The sequence below is a fragment of the Camelus dromedarius genome, chromosome 28 (assembly GCF_036321535.1).
Source record: "Camelus dromedarius isolate mCamDro1 chromosome 28, mCamDro1.pat, whole genome shotgun sequence".
NCBI lineage: Eukaryota > Metazoa > Chordata > Mammalia > Artiodactyla > Camelidae > Camelus > Camelus dromedarius.
In genome coordinates, this window is record NC_087463.1 from 7,957,406 (window position 1) to 7,979,314 (window position 21,909).

At 51.7% G+C, this 21,909-nt stretch overlaps 1 protein-coding gene across 7 annotated transcripts in view; it reads left to right on the forward strand.

The window, feature by feature from the left end:
- The window catches only part of CTIF (cap binding complex dependent translation initiation factor), a 282,841-nt gene that overhangs the window by 106,015 nt on the left and 154,917 nt on the right, over positions 1 to 21,909 (forward strand). For all 7 annotated transcript variants that reach the window (XM_031441944.2, XM_031441948.2, XM_031441951.2 and 4 more), the window contains one exon: positions 2,363 to 2,438. In XM_031441944.2, the coding sequence (XP_031297804.1) occupies positions 2,363 to 2,438 (76 nt within the window). The remainder of the gene's footprint in view (positions 1 to 2,362; positions 2,439 to 21,909) is intronic.

A 21,909-nucleotide genomic window follows, 5' to 3' on the forward strand; every position in this document is an offset into this window, starting at 1 on the left:
GACAGGGCGGGCCTGGGGGGACAGCAGCCATCCCTGCCCACCCTAGGGGCTGCTGAGGGGAGAATGAGAGGCTGTGCCTGGGCTGTGCTAGGCTGGTGCGGGAGGGTGGTTGGAGCCAGAGGTGTGCTATCCACTCACGTGACCTGGGGGAGGGGGGTGTCAGCTGTTCCAGCCTGCGAGAGCCCCAAGTTCCCTCCTCCCCCACTGCCAAGGCACACACAAGAACAAGTGACTGCGAGCAATTGGTGCCTTCCCGGGCCAGCCTGTCTCTACCAGGCAGATCTGTTAATTGAAAGGCTGCTGGATGTTTCCAGACCTCCCCCTACCTCCTTCTCTGCGGCCTTACACATCATCACCGGGGTGGGGGCGGAGAGGGCAAAAGTCCCCTTCCAGTCCTCCCAGCCCAGCTCTGCCTGCCAGAACCTAGCTGTGCTTCCAGCCCTGCCCTCCAGCACCACCTGGCCCCTTGGCCCACCCCTCACCACCACCCCCCACCTGACTCCAGCCTCAAGAACCCTGACCTCCTTGCAGGCAACATGCCTGCACTTCAGCTCCAGGCCTTGCCCTGCTGCCCTCTCCTAGGATGTTCTCCCAGATTCTCTGCTGGGCCAGCTCACATCCCACCTCTCGTCCCTCCACCCTAGACCACTCTGGATGCTGCCCCCCTGGGTCCTGCAGCGCCCTCACTTGCCCCTGACAGAGCACTGCCACTGTGCTGTGACACGGAGCGCCCAGCCCCAGCCGAGCCCCCATGAACAGATGAGCGTGTTGGACGGGGCATCAATCATATCCCCCACCCCTTCCACCCTAGCCCAGCTGGGGTTTGCGGCCATGCCATTTCTCTTCCTTGGGGTTCCAGGGCTCCTCTGGCCATAGGACTTTCATGACACTTAGCTCATGCTGCCCCCTACTGGTGCTCAGGCTCGCTGCCCTGTTAGACTGTCTTAGGACTGGATAAGAGCTGTGAGCTGCCTGAGGGCAGGAGCCACGTGGAATTTCCCACAACTCCAAGAAAGGCTGACAGGGCCACAGACCCAAGAGATGCTTGGCAAATATTTGATCAAATGAACTGATTACTCTGAGACTTGAGAGTTGCATCAACTCCGGAGCTGGAAAATGCTGCCGCGAACCATCAGGCAGCCCTCACCATACCTGGACCAATTATAACAGCACATAATAGCAGTAGTAACTGACTGTGCACTGGGCATGTGCCACGTCCAGTCCTGCTTGTCTGTATTCTCCAAAACGCACTACGACCCAGGGAGGCGAGAGTTGTTATTAACTTCACTTCAACAGATGAGGAAACTAGGAGACCCAGAAAAACTGAGGAACATGCACGAGGCTGGGCTGGCTCTGGAATCCACGCTGACCAGTCACTGCGCTGCGTGCCGCCCCCGTAACAACAGCAACGGCAGTAATAGGAGTGGCACCACTATATTTATCTTATCTTTTATTTTATTATAATTTTATTTAATTATTGCTTGTATTTACCTTGATAATATGTTTTCTCCATATACCTTTATATATAGCGTTGACCATATGCTGGGCACAGTTCTAAGCACCTCAATACATTAACGAATCCTCCAGCCCCTTATGATGTTAGGCGCTAGTAATTATCACCATTTTACAAATGAGGAAACTGATGACGGAGCGGGAAAGTGACTTGTGCAGGGGCACTCAGTTAGTAAGGGCTGCAGCTGGGGTTCCAACCCCCGCAGTCCGGATCCAGAGTCCACACCCTTAAATATGCAGCGGGTGTGGACCTTTGCCAGTGAACCGGGCTCAGTACCTCTGGCCTGGAAGTGCGTTCACCCACAAGGGATGTGAAGACACGGCACCAGTACCTGAGCGGGCTTGCTGGACTGGTCCAAAAGTCAGGCCAAGGAGGGAATAAGCCCCGTTGGGAGCTGTGTGACCTCAAGAAAGTTGCTTGGTCTCTCTGTTCATTCACCTTCCCTTTGTTGTAACCCGGCAAGATGGTGGGCTTTTTGCAGGAGCTGTGACAGGCTGTGGGGCATTCATCGGCAAAGAGCTTAGCCTGGAAAGATGAAGGGGAACTCTGGTACCCTTTTGCGTCCCTAGGGGTTGGATGTTGCATTGGTGCCCTCCCTGCCCCAGGCTGGTCTCAGCATTCCTGCCTGCACAGAGTCCTTTGTCCTCAAGGAAAGGCCTAGGTTGCCAGGCCTTGGGGAGGAGGGTGTGCCTCTCCAGGGCTGTTTCCCCCGTGGGACAGGGCTGATTCTGCAGCCTTGAGGGACAGCAGGACTTGGTGACTCCCGATCGTCACTGCTCTTCCTGCTTGCTGGGCTGGGACGGGATGCATGAATGAGCTTTCAGTGCCATTATGTCTTTTCTGGTCCAGGTGTGGAAAAGGGAAGTTGGAAGATGGGGATGGAATCAACCTGAATGATATCGAGAAGGTCCTCCCGGCCTGGCAGGTAGGTGCAGGGGCGGAGTCTCCAACAGCACCCTCTCCCTCTGCCCTCGGCCTGGGCAGGGCCCCTTGGTCCAGCAGGGTCTGACTGGATGTACTGCAGTGGCAGGTGGGCTGGGGTGCGGACCTGCCTTGGTGCAGAGTGCCCCCCTGTGATGTGTGTGCGGCCGCCCACTCTCAGCTGTGCTGCAGGTGGCGGACCTGACACCCCCCAGAGAGGAAACGGCCCATGCCCTAGCCACTCAGCACACCTGGAAGCTTCTGCCCCTTGACCTGAAACCTCTGAGGTGACGCGTCCTGCAGTGTGTTCCGGTGGGACTGGCAGGGCTGCCGCGGTTTTGAATGTGGTCAGGGCTATTTTCAAGCCTTTGAAAGGTGGAGGCATCGTGCCAGCCTCCAGGTGTCTGCTGTTCTTGCTGATTTTGTCAGTGATTGGGCTCCTGCCCCTGAATCCAGGACAAGAGGATTTATTCAGCAAAGAGACAGCAAATCTAGGTCCTTAGATGCCTCCAGTGCTGGATGCTTCTGAGCAGAAGCAGTAGGAAGTAGCTGCTTCCAGGAATGAGGTTGGGCCTCTGAGAGGAGGGAGCAGCAGACCCTCCTCGGTGACAGCCTGCCCTGCGGTGACCTGCCACCACACTCACCCCGTCGCCGTTTCCTTCTCTCTTCTGAGTCTCTCTTACACTGTCACCTGCATCCGCTCTTCTCTTCCCACTCCCTCTGGGTGTTTCCCTCTTTTTTGTTCGGTGTCCATGCCTGCGCTTACCCATGGGGGGCAATAGGATGCACGGGGAAAGCCTCAGCAGTCTGTTGAGGATGTGACTTGGGCCGACTTTTCCTTGTGTTTCTTCCACTTGGAGTTTATTGAGCTTCTTGGATCGGTAGGTTTGTAGTGTCATCAAATTTGGAAACATTTCAGCCATTATCCCCCTCACTTCCCCCAGAACTCACCCCCTGCAATTCCAAATATATGCATGCTCTGCTTCTTTACAGGTTTCCATAGCTCACCAAAGCTCTGCTGGCTTTTTTATTTTTTGTCCAGTCTTTCTTCTGTGTTACATTTTGGATAGTTTCTATTGCTATGTCTTCAAGTTCACTCATCTTTTCTCGCAGCGTCTAATCTACTGTTAATCCCGTCCTGTATATTTTTCATTTCAGATACTGTATTGCTCAACTCTAGAAGTTCAGCATGATTTTTTTTGTATTTATTTTCCATTTCTCTCCTCTTTATGCTCATGCTTTCCCCTATCTTCTTAAATATATGGAATATTTTATGATAGATGTTTTAATGACTCCCTACTAATTCTGTCATCCCTGTCATTTCAAAGTCTGTTACTGTTCACCGATCTTTCCCTTGGGTGTGGATCATATTTTCCCTTGCATGCTTGGTAATTTTATATTAGATGCAAGATATTAGGAATTTGGCATTGTTGGATGCCAGCTATTTTAAAATATTATTATTATTCATTTAAATATTTTGAACTTTATTCCAGAACACTGTTACTTCAAAACAGTTTGATCTTTTCAAGGCTTGCTCTTTAAGTTTTGTTAGGGGGGAAACATTTAATTGAGGGAAAATCTTGCTTTACTACTGAGGCGGTACCCTTCTGAAGTTGCCACCTGATGCCCTGTGTTCCTAGAGGTATTTCCACCCTGTCTGCTGGGAATACGAACTATTTCCAGCCGTGTGTGATTTCAGGGGATCGTTCCATCTGTTCCTCGCAGGTAGCTTTTCACCAGTCCTGGAAGTTTCTTTATACACACGCACATATGGGTGCTCAGCCGCAGACTGAGGGCATGTATTTTCTGGATTTCTTTCTCTGAGCAGCTTTCTCCTCCCTGGTACGCTGCCTTCCAACTTCTAGTGGCCTTGGACTCCTTGAATTTTAAACTCTTTCCCCTTAACTTACTGAGCCCACTAGGCTCTGTTTAGACTCCTCCCTGCGTTGTGACTGGAAACTCTCTGGGTGCCAGACTGGGGCACACGTAGGGCTCCCCTCATTACAAGGGGGGATGTGGTGACTTTAAGGTGGAGAAACCTGGCCGACTCCAACCTGACCGGGTGATCGAGGTTAACATCACTAGCGTGGGATGGGTAGACACCATGCGCCCCCGATGTGCTGCACAGAGAAAGCCCAGCGTCGTTTCTGGGGGGTTCCTGCCAAGAAAGCACAGCCTGCATCTGGTCATGAGGACCCCAGTGGGAGGACCATTCTCTAAAACTGTTTGGACATGAAAGACAGGGAAAGACTGAGGAATCTTCCAGATTGGAGAGGATCCAAGGGGCAGACAGCTAAATGTAACACAGGTTCCTTTCTGAGATCCTGGACCAGGAAGAAATAGAGACCTGTTGGACCATCGGAGAATGTGAATTGGGGTCTGTGGGGGGCAGGCAGCAGTGTTTCCTGGATAAAAGTGCCCTGACTTGGGGGCTGTATGATGTTTATGTCAGTGAACATCCTTGGTTTTGAAAACTACACACTGGAATATTTGACGGATATATGGCCTCATGTCTGCAGCTTATCCTCAAATGGTTTAGAAAAAGATGGCTGATAATGGGTGTACAGACCCAGGGATGGAGAGGGGGCAAATGTGGTGCAGTGCTAACAGTCAGGGAATCTGAGGGCGGAGCGCAGGGAGGTTCTCTGTACCGTTCTTACAACTTCCCCATGTCTGAGAGAAAAATAATCAACAGGGCGTGCGCCATGGTATGAAGGTCAAAGGCATGGAGTGTCTGCTCACGAATTACCCTTTGGCCTGGATCTGTATTAAATTATCACAGCTAATACAAAGCTAGCCCTCGTGCAAAAGAGAAAAGGTAAAGTACTCCAAAATCACTACTTACCGCTCTGCTCCTAGACACCTGCCGCATCCATCACTGATAGAAAAAAATACATTTGAGAGACACTGATCTGGGGGAGGAGCCCCCTTCCCTAGTGAGGTGTTGACCCCCAGTGGCCTTTGAGTAACAGGTATGACTACTTCTTCCAGCCCCTCGGGGAGCAGAGGGCCTTTCATTCCCACTAGAAGGGAGAAGAGAGCTGGGCCCTTACTTGGGGGGAGGCAGCAGAGTGCAGGCGTTAAGGGCTTGGTGTCTGGACCCCATGGAATCCGGGCCCTGCCACTGACTAGCCAGGGAGTCGGGTGAGTTACTGACTCCACCTCCGTGTCCTCCTGTGTAAAATGGGACAGTAACAGTAATTGCTTCCTAGGATGGTTGGGAAGATTGAAAACATGGACTCACGTGAAGCACTGGGAACACTGCCAGGCACATAGAAGGTGCTCCCTCTGGTGGTGGACAGGCTATGGGGTCCCCTTTTGTTAGGAGGTGGGAGAGGGAGCAATTTCCTGTACCCCATCCCTACCCTGAGTGGCTTCCCAAGGAGTGTAGAGAGATCGCATCCGAGGGCATGAGAATCAGATTCTTGGCGTCTACCATGGACATGCCACGTGACCTCCCCCCTTGGGCCTCAGTTTACTCATCAGTAAAATGACACTGTTAGAACAGATCAGAGGTTTGCAAATTGTGATGCTCTGGAGTTTTCCAGAGGTGCCTCAGGGCTGCTGCTGGGGTGGGGAGTAGGTTGGTTATAGAAGCCGACTCGAGGGGACCCCCACTAAGGCTCACCCAGAACTGCTCTGTCTGTGTCTCTAAACCAGATTTCTGCAAATGGTTTCATTTGAAGAGATGGTCCCACTACTAAACAAATTTTGAAAGTTGTCAGACCAAGGTCCCACTCAGGTTTCATATTCCAGGGCTTTCCCTCTTGCAGGAACAAGCATTCCTGGCCTCCAGGGCCCAGCTGAGACATAAGCTCTTAGAGGCTGCCGGCAGTGGGGGTCTTCACCTCTGATCTCCATTCCCCGTCAGGATCCACGCAGTGGAGGGGCTTTGATTCTCACACACCACACACACACACACCCCCCACAGACTTTCCCAGCTTTGCCCGCAGAAAATTACCAGCAGATAAGTCCCTGAGCAAATCTACAGCTTTCTGGGTCTTACCCTAGATCCCCTGTATTAGTTATCTATTGCTGTGTGACAAATTGCTGAAAATTTAACAGCCTAAATTTATTATCACACTCAATTTTTGAGAGTCAGGAATCAGGGAGCATTTTCACTGGGTGGTTCTGGCCCAGGGTTTCTCACAAGGATGGAATCAAGGTGTCAGTTGGGGCTGCAGTCATCTGAAGGCTTGACTGAGGCTGGAGGACCCACCTCCACGGTGATTCACACAGCAGAGGGCAGGAGCCTTCAGCTTTACCCTGACTGGTGGCAGAAAGCTTCGTTCATCCCCATTTATGGAGAGAGCCTCCCCGTAAACTGCTTAAGTATCACAACATGGCAGCTGGCTTCCTCCGAAGCAAAGTACCTGAGGGACAAGGAGAGAGGAAGAGGGGGCGGGGGAGACAGACAGACAGACAGCTACAGACATATAATGGCTGAGTGAGTGGAGAGCCTCCAACACAGAAGTCCTCATCTTTTCTAATCTAATCTCAGAAGCGACATTCTCTCCCCGTGCCATGTGCCAGATGTTGATTGCACAACCTGGTACAATTTAGAAGGGACGACAAAGGTGTGACACTCGGGGGCCATCCTGGAGGCTGGTGACCGCACCCACTGAATTATACCCAGGGATCCGTATTTGTGAAAGCGTCAGACAAAATCTGCAGTTTCATCAACATGATCCACGAGGGCTGAAAACCTAACGTTGGAGCTGATAATGGCCGTGACTTGACCTCTCCTTGGGGGTCTGCATTTCCCATGGTAACATTAGGACAAGGCCAGCAGGCCTCCTGGTCCCAAAACAAACATCTCTGGTGATAGAATTTGGGGTCCTGTGAGAGCACACTGGAAAGATTTTTTTCTGAGTTTGCCTACTGTTTTTCAAAGCCCCTCAGAGGCAGGGCCGGCTGGTTCTGTTGTTTGACCTTGGGTTCTCAAGGTCAGCTGGCCTAGCTGTTGGCATCTGGGGTGGGACAAATCTGAGTTGCACAGACCTGGCTGGCACGTGCAGGGTATTTAGTGCTCCCAGTTTCAATCAGTGAATGCCAGTGACCGGGGAGAGGGCAGTCATGGTGACCACCAAAAACACCTTCCATTCCCAGATACACCCAGGAGACACCACGCACCCAGCTGAAGGCCACTGGGTGGGAGGGAAAGCCTCCCCCCACCAATAGCCTAGAGACCCCAGCCCTTCCGCAGCAGTCAGGGGCCTGCGCAGAGATGAACGGGCTTCCTAGAGACTTTCTCAGACAGAAGAGGGTTTGAGGAGGAGAAAGAAACTCACTGCCTCCCCCCCACCTGGAGGCATGAAGGAAGGGAAGCAGGAGGATGAAGGGAGGAGGCTGGCCTGAAGCTTGTGGCCACCTGCCTTTCACTTCTTCCACCCAGAAGAAGAGGAGCTTTCAAGCTGCCGGGCACTCTTGCCTACATCTCTCCACCCCCCAGACCTGGGCTGCCATCTCTGACCCAGCCCCCTTCCCTGTGCAGACTCCTCAGCAGACAGGTGCCTCTGTGATATGCCCACCTGTTGGGCCTGTGTCCCGGGCTCGGCCCACCCTGTCTGTGCTGCCGCTGGGCCCCCTGCCCCCAGCCTGTCCCACTCTCTCGTCTCTCTGCTTTCTCACAGGCAGTCCCTCTGCCTGGAAATCCAGCTCCCCTTTTCTCTGCCCCATGGACCCCTTGTCCTGCCTCAGGATGCCCTCCCAGATGCACAGGGCAGAGTCCAAGGGTCCACCTGCCCAGTTCCCCAGACCCCCTGCTCCCGCCCCGTGTTACGGCTCCCATCACATTGCACCTGCTTATTTACTCATCAGACTCCCTTCCTGGACCGCAGGCTGCAGGAGGGCTGGGGCCACATTTCATTGATCTTCATAACCCAGCACCAGGCGCTCTTGAACGAGTGATTGCTGAAGGTTATCCCTTCAAGAGGCATCACGTGGCTGCCTGTAGGGTCCAAGAGAGGTAGGATGTTTGTCTCGACTTTCACTCCATCCTTCTGCCCATGAGTTTTCTGACCACTTCCCAGCAGAGCTTTGACATGAACCTGGTTATGCTCTTGGTGATTTCCGGGGCATGCCTGCCGTTTTTTTTTTTTTTTTTTTTTTTTTTTTAATGAAACAGGATTTTTCAGTCATCTGCTGTGTTAGGATACTACAGGCCACAGCACAGAATTAAACAAACCCCCAAATCTCAGAGGCTTCACACACAGGATCTTCTTTTCTTCCATCTCCAAAAAAAAGTATTAACATGATTAAAAACACTTTCTTGAATAATGATAGAAAGAATTTCGAATCATGAATGAGTGTCCAGTGGCTGTATCTTATAATCAGTATTTGCAATTGGATGGGCAGCTTTATTTCCAGGCTTCCTTTTATTAAAAACAATCCATATTTACTGGTTCCATGTGAAGTCATGACTATTGCTCTGGCTGGGAATGAATCCCTGCTGCAGTGAAGTATAAAAACATACCTTCCACAGAGTGTGACCTGCATTATTGAGTAAAGAGTTAATAAAAATTCTCAAAGGGTGGGGTTTTGTTTTGTTAAAACTTTCCTTTTACATACCACAAAGAAATAATTGTTTTGGCTTTTTAAATTCCTACATGAGACTTACAATGGCAGTCCCCAAAGGTCCTCCCTTCACATAATCGCGAACGCAAACCCTCCTCTGGAGCATACATTCTTGGGGTAGAGTCGGAAGCCTTCAATCTCCACGGCATCCAGAATCTTATTTCTCACTTACTGAGATTCTGCCGAGGGTCCAGCCACCCTCTGGGGCAGCTTCTTTCCAAAGTGGGGCTCAAAGGTCCAGTTGGATTCCATTCTGTGGTCCTATCATCTCAGCCCACAGTGGCCCTGGCAGGAGCAAAGAGCACTGGAGGGTCATGCTCTGGGTCTCAAATGCTTTTTTGACCCAGAAGTGTCACTTGCACTTAGCCCATTGGACAGAACTAGTCACGTGACCCCGCCCAACAGCAAAGGGGCTGGCAGGGGTGGGGAGCAGTTGTGCCTCAGCCCCACTGTCTTCGTTCTTTTTCTTACTTGCTTAATTCATCTTCATGATGAGTGTTTTGCACTAGCTTTTTAGGGAGAGAGAGAATTGCATAAGATACAGTTGCCCAGGAGGGGCACAGTCTAGAGGAAACGAGACATATACACGGATGACAGCAATGCAGAGTTGCAGGCATAAATGCCTTGGTGGACACTGGTGCCTTGGCCAGGTCAGAGTCCTCAGTTCCATGAGGGAAGAGGGAAGTCTGGTCCCCTCCCTGCCTACTCCACCTGCCTCCCCAGGGCCGCATAGTCTCTGCAGCCTAGGGCTTGAGAGAATGGCCGAGTAGGGAGCAGAGGGCCCCAGTCTCCCCCAGCTTAATACCTATTGTAGACTTTCGGGTGCTCTAGCTTATCTCACTGGGAGTCACACATGGGCACATGTTACATGAGTGGTCCTGGTGCGAGTGCTGACACCTGGGTGCCTGTCCACTCCCCACTCTGGCCAAAAAAACCGAGGACTCTATCCCTGATGGCCCCACCTGGTTATATTTCCACAGTAAGGGATGATTCCAGGAACCCTCATTGCTGGGACTCAGCCCCTGGATCCACCCAAGCACCTGGAGCCGCAGGGTGGATGGTAGATGCCTACGTCTCTGGGCAGTTCTTCACCCATGAAAGGCATTTAGTTGGTTAGTAAAGGCTGCTGCTGGTAACGCTGGCTGTCCCCCAGTCCGCTCCCTGTAGCAGTAGCGGAGGGTGAAGAACAAGTGAGTAAGTGAGCCAGGATGGGCGAAAGCCAGCAGCCAGATTCTAGCGCCTGCAAGTGCTCAGCAGCCTCGGGTGAGCTGAGGCTGGCTCTGCTCCCCAAGAGCTCTGACTGGAGAATGCAGCTGGAGGCTCTGAGTGTGGTGACATGGCTTCGGGAGGACATCCATCATTGTTCCAGGTGGTGAAACCATAGGGCAGGGCAGAAGCTGAAACCCGTACAACTGGGCTCAGAAGGGAGTCCTGGGGGGCCAGCCTGCCGTGTTGGCACAGTGGTGTGGACATTCCAGCCACCCATCATTTGTAATCTTGTGTGGCCGGTCCAGAGGCCACGTGGGACAGATGGCTGCACTGTGATCTACTCCCACTAGAGGGCACCAGCGCACCATTCCCGATGCTCCACAGTCACGTTTGCAGTGGGAAGTTCCTTGTCCCCAGCCGCAAAAGGTGTCCTTGCCTCATTGGTTCTAAGCATGCAAGTATGGTCCTCAACATTGTCCCCAAGATGACCCAGGCCTTCCAGGCTCAGGCCGTTCCTCCCCAGAACAAGGGGCAGAGCAGGAGGCAGCACACAGGGGGCCTGACATTCCTCCAGGGACGCCCCGCCCCCCAACCCCTCCAGTCCTCAGACCCCTGGGAACACGTGGCAGCTCCGGGGAGGGCACACCGGTTAAGCCTCTATCAGCTGCACAGACAAGGAGGATGCTTGCCCGCGGAGTGAGGGGTGCTGGTGGCCTTTCCCACACCGGGTGGCCTCACCTGGGCCTGCAGGGGCGGCACCTGCTGTGTGGGGCTTGGGAGTTACGGAGTGCTGGCTTCTGCCCTTGGGAGGACAGGCGCTTGCGGCTGTGCCGAGGGGGAGAGGCGGAGCTCCACAAACTGACTGAGTTCACTGGGAAGGCAAGGGAGGCACCTTTGAAGGGGCTCTGGCCTTCCCCTCTGGCTCAGGACCTCCAGCCCAGACACCACCCTGGCCTCCCTCCCCCTGAGGTGTGGTAACTTGAGCAATTTCTCCTGAGCACCTCCTCAGGTTACAGCCTCAGGGCACCCCTCTCCCCAGAAACACTGCCTCCTTCTCCAGACACGGCCTTGGATGCTTCTGCGTCTTGTACAAAACCCCAGTGGAGAGACGTTTTTGAAGTAGCTCGTGTCTTGCCCAAGGCTTTCTAAAAGGACACATTTTGATCATCTTTCTTTGGATCCGCTGTCAGACAAACGTTACATCTGCTGCCTTTTGTCTGACAATAGGAACTGCATAACCCAACTTGTTTCCCTTTTTGCCTTCCTGTTAGGAAATTTTGAAGCTAAATTCTGTGTCCGTCTGCAGTTAATTGCGAGCTCACTCTGACCTGGTCGGGTCCGTTGCTCTGGTGACTGACCTAGTTTAGTAAAGCACGCGGTGTGTAAAGCCCCCTGCTGTGAGGTCGGCAGGGCGCACTCACTGAAGCAGGAGTTTAACTAACTCAGGTGGGATGTCTGACCTCCTGAGAGTGTGTCCAAGGCCCTCTCTTCACACAGGACCCAGAGAGAGGACAGGAGACCAACTAAAGGCGGGGAGGACAGTGAGACTTGGAGTTAGGCACCCCATTCCCCTGTTTGGTCCAGAATAAGGACAGGGAGGGAACCGCCCACCCCCCAACTCCAGGAATCTGAGGGATAAATGAGCTTTCAGAATGGAAGTCAACTGCCCTCCAGAATGGCGGCCGGGTTTCCCCTGCTCCACTGAGTGCTTAGAGGAATAAAAATGGTGGCAGATGCAGGAGCAGCCTTGCCCGTCCAGCAGGTGGCGCTGTTGCTGTGTGGACTCAGGGTTCAGGTGGGAAGGGGACACCCCACACTGGACTGAAGCTGCTGTAGCCCCGTTCCTAGCCTTCCAGAAGGGAAGGAATGACTTTATCGTTCCCTAGAGCTATGCCAGCTCTGTTGCCAAGTCTTCTGGAAACCCAAGATATGCTAACTCACAAGCATAAGGATTATTAAAGTATCCTGAGGTGCCAAGGGGCACAGTCGTGTAAAAACTGAGTCCCACGTCACAACCCCAGGCCTGTCTTCTTACCCAAGTGCTGCTTCATGTCCCTTCTTGGTCCCACGGGAGGTACGGTCCAACTTCATTAACTGAGTCCACCAGTATTGACTAGGCACCTCTCTGTGGACCGGGCACTGTCTTAGTCATGATGAACTGAGTTTAAATGCAGGGGCCGCTGCCTTTCCAGGGAACCAGGACATTCACTCTCCTAATGTCCCCGTAACAAGCATCTAGCCATGACTGCGTCGCAGTGCAAATGCTGGCAGAGTGGAGTGCCCGCCAGTCTCCAGGAGCTGTGATGGGGCTTGCTTTTTCTTATCTTACTTACCTTTACATCGTCTCCGTGGAGTGTGTGGTTACTCATCTCTTTACAGACGATATTGTCTCTGATCAGTACGTCCTTTTGAACACCCTGTTCCGCACTCCCCAGATCACACACACACACACTTTATTCTTCTCCATAGCACTGATCACGCTTATGCTGTATTTATTCTGCGACCCGTATTCTCCCACTGGAATGTTGCATTCCATGTGGGCTCATACAGGGGCTCATTAAATGTTGGCTGAATGACTGAAGGAGCCTGGACTTGCTCCTGTCCAGAGGGACTCACCCCCAGCGCCGCAGTCCAGAACCTGTGCCTCCTTCACAGGGGCCCACATCCATCACGCATCATCTGAGCTACGTATCTGCATGTATCACCTCTGAATTCTTATAACTGCCCTGTAAATTATAGGTACTACTGTATCATTTTGCAGACAAAAAAACCCCTGAGATCCAATTCCTTGCCCCACATCACACAGCGTACAAATGGGGGAGTGGGATTGGAATTCAGGCAGCCTGGCGCCCCTTTGTAAGGCGTGACGAGTAGGAAGAGGTGATGGAAAACCATTTTCTAATTCTAGGCGACTGCAGTCACGTACAGCAAGTTAGGGGTGAATGTCATTTCCTTAATAAGCAAGAACAAGAAAATGGATATCTTTTTTTTTTTCTCTCTACTGCTGAAGGCACTAAAAATGGAAAGAGAGGAGGAGGGGGTAGGGAGAGGGAGAGAGAGCCCCTACTGACACCTTTGACAGAGGAAGAGAGATTTTTACATGTTTTTAATCAGAAAGGTTTCCAGTGGCCTCCCCCCCAGCGCCTGCTGACTCCAGATCCTGCCCCAGCGGTGAGGAGCACCCACCTAGGGAACCCCTTGTTCTCTGGCTCACCAGGAAGCCCCCCAAGTGCTTCCTCCCTCAGGATAAAAATAGGCACCCATACGATGAAGGAGGAGACCAGGAGTTCTTGGATCCATGGTTTCCTGTCTGAGACCACCAGGTAGCAGGGCCCATCGGCGGTGGGCAGCATGCGCCATGAGGCCAGCCTATTTTTATTTGTGTTGTTTGTAAGTCCTTTTACAACAAATGATTATTTTCAGGGTGAAGAGTTTTAGAAAGCAGGGAACTGGCCAAGTCTGCACCAGGTTCCCACAGTCTCGAGATGGAGGCAGAATCCTGGGAGCTGGGACTGGAGGTGGCAAGTGCTCTCTGGTTCTACGGGGTCCCAGAAGCACCTGCCTCCCTTACATGACAGCCTCCATTCTCCCTAGCGCAGTTAGGGTCTGAAACAGGGGTTGGCAAACTGTGACCTGCAGACCAAGTCCAGCCCTCCAGCCTGTTTCTGCAAGTAAAGTTTTATTGGCGCACGGCCACGCCCTTTGTTCGCTGTCTGTGGCTGTTCATGCCCCCAGGCAGAGCTGAGTCATTGCAGCGTGGACCCTACTGCCAGTGAAGCCTGAAGTAGCTCCCATCTGGCCCCTCACAGGGAAAGATTGACAGACACTGACCTAAAGTATAAACAGAAAAAAAGGTCCCCAGAGTTAAAACAGGTGACAAGATTCTGAAGTTCATTCACTTTGTCGTCTGAGAACCCTTCAGATCCACATGCAGGACATCTTGAGGTTCATCCAAAATGGTACTCTTCCAGTTCAGCTGTAACGTAGGGTCATATATCAGTTTGACTTTCATTGCCAGGCTTTGCTGAGGGTCTGATATAAACTAGGGCATGGAATGACCAAAGAACACTGTACAGGTGTGACCTGGCCTTACTAAGTGGCTCAGTTACACCTGGAAGCAAGCACAGACCTGGTGAGCTTGACAGACAAGAAACGTGCTCAGGAACCATCCGCAGGTCCCTTCTGTGACTTGGGGTAGGGAGTGGGGCTGGAGGGGTGAAGATTCGGTTGAATTTCTTCAGCTTTTTTGAAGACGGGTCTAAAAGAACCCCCGTGTGCCCGCGTAGACCTCGGGCTGAGAGAGAAGCTGCCTGCCTGCGGTGTGCGGGGCCTCCCGTCGCTCACCCCGTCCTCATCCCTGGTGTGTCCCTTCCTCCCCCTTGCCCAGATCTCCCCATTTCATGGCCCTGTCAGATTTCACCTCCTTCATGAAACTGTCCTAGACAGACAGAACACCCCTGTCCTCGGGGGTTTGGTAGACGTTCGGAGGACTTGATTCTAGGCCAGTTTTGAGGTTGTCCGTGCGCGTGTGCTTCCTGTAGGAGGCAGACCACAAGCTGGGCCTGGAGGGATGGGCCAAGGAGGTGGATCTACAGAGAAAAAGAAAAGGCCTGGCCTCAAGGGTTGCAGAAGTGAGCGAGCGAGTCCAGAAGAAGTGGAGCCAGCAGAGAATGAGGGAGCCCGGGGGTTCTGAAGGGACATTTCTATAAGCAGAGAGAGCAGTTGGGGCAAGTGCTTGAAGCCTTGGGGTTCGACCAAACAGGTACTCAACTGAATGTTCTTGAGCAAAGAAGTGTATAATAGAAGGAAGGTTTAGGAAGCGAAGGGCCAAGTCCTCGGGCCTGGCCAGTCCTTATTCTCTCTTCCTGGGACCTCTAAGGAGTTCCAAGGATTGTACACATCTTCCCACAGTGACCGGGAAGGAAGTTTAGTTTCCTTGTTAGGGACAGGCCAGCATCCCTGAAAAATAGGACTGGCCCCCAGTAGAGAGGTCATCTGGTCCATGCCCTGCTTTGGGCCAGACCGTACCCTAGATCCTTTGAGGGGCACCAGAGGGCTTGGTCAGTCAGATGAGGGGGGCACTTAGGGTAAGGGGGGCGAGTAGTGGGCCCAAATGAGGCCAGACTGAAGACAGCCTCTCTCAGGACATCTCAGGGCCCAGGGCATCTCAAACAAGAAGAGCCGCCCAGCCCCACCCTGTTCCGGAATGGCTTGGGCTCGGGACAGGCATACCAGCAGCGGTGCCAGGCACCCAGTGCTGAGAGCAGACCCGAAGCTAGTGATGCTCAGAGGCAGGTCCACCCTCCTGCACACACCCTCCCCAGTGACACAACGGTCCTGCCGGGAGAGGCCTCCAAACCCAAGGTGAGAGGGGTCACCCTGCCCGCAGCCCACCCTCTGTTCCTAGAGCAGCTTCCAGGACTGATGTGACACCCCTGCCGTCTTGGGGATGCCCTGGTGACTTGGACCGGTCCTGGTTAAACAAGGCTGCACCCTGGTCCAGCACCTTCCTGCTCCTTCCTTGGCCATTGGAAGGAGCAGCCACGGCTGGGGAAGAGGAAGGTGTTGCTGAGGGTGTGAAGCATCCATTATTCCTTTATTAGCCAGTATGCCATTTCTGTCGCGTTCTTCTTCCTGGCGGCAGTGAGCTGGGGGCGGACAACCTGGTTATTTTTGTTTACCCCAGCTCCTTTCTGGGAGCAGCCGCCAGCCCGGGGCAGAGGGGGCGGGGGGCGGGCAGGGCTACGTGCTCTCCATCAGGCGTTTGTGAATGAGCCCCGGCTCCCAGGCCGCCCCGACGGCGGGTGCCCCCCACCCCCAGGACGCGTCCTGACTCTCACTGGCCGGCCGGCGTCGTCTCTAGCATTGCAGCGGCCAGGCGGGAGGAAGCTTTCTTCTGGCCCAAGAACAATACCAGGGTCAGCCCGGGGACCTCCCTCCTACACCCTCTTCCTTCCATTGTGAGCCGCTGCACAGTCCCAGGCTGCTTGGCTCTGCACAGCCGGGGGGAGGGGGGACGGGCCCAGGAGAGATTAGCAACGTGTGTGACACCTCCAGTCATCTGCCTCCACTTCCCAGGCTGGCCAGGGTCCTGGAGGCAGCAGATGGACAGACAGACCAAGCATGTGTGAGTGGCCATTGGTTCCCTGTGCTTTGCAAGGAGTTGCTGGCAGGGTGAGGCCACTGCCTGGATGACACCCCACCCTGTCCTCTGCACCCATGGAATCACAGCATGTCAGGGCTGGAAAAGGCCTTCCCAGACCGTCTGCTCATCACCCTATGACATGGGCAAGGAGACTCAGACCCAGCAAGGGAAAAGCTTTACCAAACTTCCTGTTGCCCTGCTTAGAAAGCCTTCAGTGGTTCCCGAGGCTTGTGGGAAACCCCCGGCCTTTCCTTTGTCCCTGGTGCCTGCTGGCCTCCCAGGCTCCTGCCAGCCCCTGCCCTGTGCTCTAGCCTTGTGACTAGCTGACGGGCCCTCATCCAGCAGCACTGGTCCCCTGCCTTAAATGCCTTCCTGCTACATTTGCCCACCTGCCACATACCTGCTCTTCAATGACTCCTCGAAAGGCACCTTATCTGTGCAGCCCTCCCTGGTAACACACTTCCTTTTTGCTTCTCCTGGGCTCATCCTGTGTTTAATGTATCCTTACAGAAGGGCTGCCCTCCACATCACTGAGGTGTCCAGGTGTCTCTCCTGCACGTAAGCTCCTCTCCCCACAACACACACTCCAAATCCTGGAGGCTAAAAATATCTTACTCCCCCTTGCAACCCTCAGGACACTGGTTTTCAAAGTGTGTGGTCCTCAGACCAGCAGCATCAGTATTGCTCAGTATCACTCGGGAACTGGTTAGAAATGCAAGTTCACTCCTACGGAACCCCCAAGCCTAGCGGTAGGGCCCAGTGATCTGTGTTTTAGCAAGCCCTCCAGGTGAGAGCCAGCGCCTAAGGACCACTTGCAGGCAACTGGCTCTTAATTTTTTTTTCTCTTTTTTAAAAATTGAGCCAATTTGACATACAGCATTGTGTAAGGTTAAGGTGTACAGCATAGTGACTTGATACATTTCCATTGCAATGTGGTAGCTATCTTAGTGCTAGCTAACTAATCAGCATTTCTTCTAGTGCTGGGAACAAGTAAGGTCCAGCTTCTTAGCCAGTTTAATGTTTATGGCTCAGTGTTGTTGCCTGTCTTAATAATTTCTTGATAATTTTGCTGGTAATTGACATCACCTATCCCCTTCTATTTGCTGACAAAATTTTTGGTTGTTTATTTGTTCTTTATCATTATTTTGCTCAAATGGAGGATAAAGAGTCTTGCCCTATTTGGCAACTAAGTCTGTGGGTTTGCAAAGGGTTGAGTGATTTGGGAACGACATGCCTCCTCCTGTCACTGGCCACACCCAGGTGGAGGACCTGTCAGCCCCTACGGGGGCTCATTACCTTGCCATAAAGGGCAGAACTCTCAGCAGGGCCCCCAGTGACACTGTACATGTGCAGGTGATCGGAGCCACCACCTGGGGTGGAGACGTGGAGGCAGCTTTTGTTTAGAGATGGCTGGGAAGCCCTGGGCTCGTCACTCTGTCCCTTCTCTTTGGATCACACTGCTGTGTGTGTAGCCGACCTGTCACCCTCGGTGTGCTGGACAGCAGCTGATGGTGAAGGGAGTTTGTCCCTGAGCGCAGAACCTCTGCCAGCAGCCGGCAGTGACCCTGAGGCATAGTTAGTGGCAAGAGGAAGCTGACCTGGAGATAAAAAACAAACACTAACTTCTGTCTACAAAGGGAATAATCAAAAGTTGATGTTAAATAGACTATAAATAATAACAGTAACGTAGTTGCAGGCCTAGCTAAACAGACGATGGCAAAGCTGAACATTGAGATCTGTCCAGAAAACAGTTCCGGCCTTTCCCACTGAGGTTCAGTGTTCTGACTCTTGGAGCAGAGGGCTGATGAGGACAGAGCCCTGGCCCAGGGACAGGCAATTGTGTCCTGCCTCTGAGCCTCGCTGTCCCACTTCCTATGAAACAGGAGAGGAGGCTCTGCCATCCTTTTGGGCCCAGCGCTGTACCCTCTTCACCCCCTCTTGGGGTGCCTCCAGAGGAAAGACCTCATTCGATTATTATAGCATTACATACATTCTTGTGTTCCTAAAGGACCCTCACTTTTCCTCCTGGCACCTACCTCCTGGAGGGTTCAGGAAGAAGTTCTGCCTCCCCAGTCACACGGTGGGGCCATTATGCAGCTCTGTTCCCTCCCCTTTTTCCACATCCCCAGGCTTCTCTCACTCCTCAGAGTTCACCAATCTTGAGTTTCTCGTTACTGATGGGGAATTTAATTTAGCATGTTGCTGCTTATGTCTTGGAGCGTGTTTCTCTTGGGTCCTGGAGGCCTGTCCGCCTGGCAGGGATCCAGGGAGAGGTGAGTAGGGGCCCCATGCTCTTTTGGGACAGGCGCAGGGATGCTGAGGGCCGGCAGCGTGGAGGGTTCTGGTCCCCAGTTGTCCCACGAGGCCCAAGGCTATCAGCCCACGTGTTCTATGTGGAGCGGCTGCTGCTGCTGCATGGACTTGGCGTCCCACTAAGTGAGGTGCTGCGGTGTCAGGCGGGGTGTGATAGCCTCCGACAGCCCAGTGTGGCTCACCCTCTGCCTCCACGTCCTCATCTCCAGAGTGAGTGTCAGAGCCAGTGGTCTCTGGCAACATTTCCACCTCGTACATCCTGTGGCTTGGATTAAGTACCAGTTCACTCAAACCTGTTGGTATCAGGTGGGATTCAGGCTGGAGAGCCTTCCTGCCTTCCTGGGGAGGTGGGCCCCAACGAATTAGATCCATCTATCCAGTTTTTTCAAAAGTAGTACATGTCTGTAGTTTACACAAATTATATACTTAAATAACACTTTTAAAAATACTAAAAATTAAATAATGCTACATTATTAATACTTTTAAAATGCTAAATAACACTAAAAAAAAAATACCAAAAACGAAATAATTCTAAAAGGCCTCTAACAGAAAATAGCAACTTCCTGCCTCATTCTTCCGCAATCACCAGTTCCATTTCTCAGAGCAGCTACTTTTTTTCCCCTTGTTTTTCTGGTGTGCCACCATATTTCTAATTATATATAAAGTAGCTAATATTTCTGTTATCTCGTATACTATTCTTACACTGCTCTTTTTAGCTATATTGAATTTAAACATTATCTGCTGATTTCCCATTACGGTAGATACGAATTTTGCTGTCTTCCATCTTCTCAACATAGTTCTATCAAATTTTTAGTAAAATTTTCAGTCAGAGTATTACTTCATTATTACATCCTGCTTTATGTTTCTTTTTATTCTGAAAGACATTCAGAGCAACAGGAAAGTTGCAAAAATAAGATACAAAGAATTTCCGTACACCCTTCAGCGGGTTCCCCCGGTGTTAACATTTGACCATGCTTGCTTTAACAGCCTCCCTACATAATTTTCTTATTATTTTCTTGATGGTTGGAAGAATAAATTGTGGATATGTGCCACTTTATCCCTAAAAAATATTTCAGTGTGTTTTCCTTAAAAAAAAAAAAAAAGGGACATTCTCTTACATAACCAGAGTTTCACCATCAAAGTGAACACTGATAGAGTGGTTATGTCATCTTCAGCTCTTATTTAGATTTTGCCAGTTGTCCCACCGATACCCTTTATAGCTAAAGAAAGAGGGTTTTTTTTTTTTTCTTTTCTGGTTTAGAACTCAACACAAGATCACACTTTGCCTTTAATTGTCATGTTAGCTTGATCTTCCTTTGTCTTTTATGACCTTGACTTTTTTGGAAGGTTACAGGCCAGTTATTTTGTAGAATGTCCATCTGTTTGGGTTTGTCGGCTGTTTCCTCATGATTGAATCATGTGTTGTGTCCTTCGGTGCCTCATACCAGGAGGCACAAGGTGTGGCCTTGGAGACGTAACAGTGACCACCTGTTCAGGTGGTAGCTTCGAGGCCTCACCAGGACACAGTTACTGTGTTTCCCTTTGTAATGAATAAATATCTTACAGAGAGGTGTTTGAGACTCTGCAATTACACTGTTTCTGATAATATTTTTACCCACTAGTTTTAGCATTCACTGATGATGCTGGCCTGAAATATCATCAGAATCGTTGGCAAATGGTAACTTCTCTAATTTCATATACAGATTTTAGTTGGCTTTCTACTCTAAGGACGGTATTTCCTTCTTCCTCTATTTATTTCTGTGTCTTGGCTTATAGATTTTTGTTACGCTAGGGATTATAATCTACTACTATCATTGCTTATTTTGATGTTCTAATTGTCCCAGATTTGACAAATGGGAGCCTCTGTAGACTCATGTCTGGGTATTTCTGAAATATTCTGATTATTCTTTGAGCACTTCCTTACTTGCTGGCAGAAGAAGTTGCTCCAGGCTTATTAAGTACTTTCTCTGCCCAATTCTGGAATCCATCACTATCCACGGAGCCTGGTACTTTTTAGCGGACGGTTTGTAGAAACCCAGAGCCAGGTGCTGCATGCACTCGTGGCTACTGAATCCCTTTGTCTTTGACCCGTTTTTCTCTCTCTCATTTTCTGAGAGCCTGTATCCCCAGGTCAGAGCTTCTCTTACTTAGCTTCTCTGTAAAATGAAATCTTTTGCCTGAGGACAGGGACTGATGCATAGGTGCATGGCTGTGTTGGGTGCAGAAGGAGATTTGGGGAGTCCTGTATTCAGACTGTTCCCTCCTAGCCCTGAACCCTGCCCTTTGTGGTACCTGATACGTCCAAACTCAGCTCCCTGGAAATCTGCAGGCTGAGTCAGCACATTTCTTGTCAACATCCCTCTCTGCTAAGCTGCATGCTATTCCTCCGTTCACTTTCTGTCCTCCCTAAATGTGTTGAAATCTTTCCTGATTCTCTGTGCTTTTGTAGGTTTATAATTTTTTAGAATTAATGAGAGAGGGGGAGTTGAAGTAAGCACACTTGGTCAATCCACTATGTCAAGTCAGAAGTCTAATTTGGCTGGATTTAAATCATCAGGGAAAGAGGGAGGGCACTGTAGGAGACACTGAGCTTAACGTGAGCAGAGATGGAAGCAGACATTTGTGTCTGGGAGTAGAGGGGTGAAGTGATCTGTCCTCTGATCCAGGCAGGAGGACTAGCCTGTGGCTGAGGCCCTGGATATGTTGTCACTGGGGTTAGAATACAGAGGGGGCAGCAAGATGTACCTGAATAATACCTGCCAATAAATAGGTTACTCCAGGAGGGGACACACACATATCAGCTGTCTTTGGGGCCTGGGAAAATCTGCTTGGATTCAGACCTTATAGAGGTGCTCACTCCCACACGAGAGCCAAGAGCCACTAGGGTCAGCGCCCTCCAGGACTCAGGGATACGCTCTATTGCCCAGCTATTCAGGATCCCAGCCACACCCCGCCTAGCTTTGCACCTGACCCCTTCTGGTGGGAAAGACGTTTTCCCAACAAGCATCCAGGGTCCCGGGGGCAGGGTCCGTGCCCAGTGCCACACCTAGGACAGGGCTGGGCCCGTGGTTGGAGCTCAGTAAGTCACAGAGCCATGGAACAGTTGCTAAGATGCCAGAGCAGATGTGTGAGCTGGCAGTGTGCAAAGGGCAGGGCAACATAGCCTCTCACAGTTGCCCCCGAAAACCTACAGTTCACCAGGTCGGGCCTTTCTGCTGTGGAACTGCCTGGG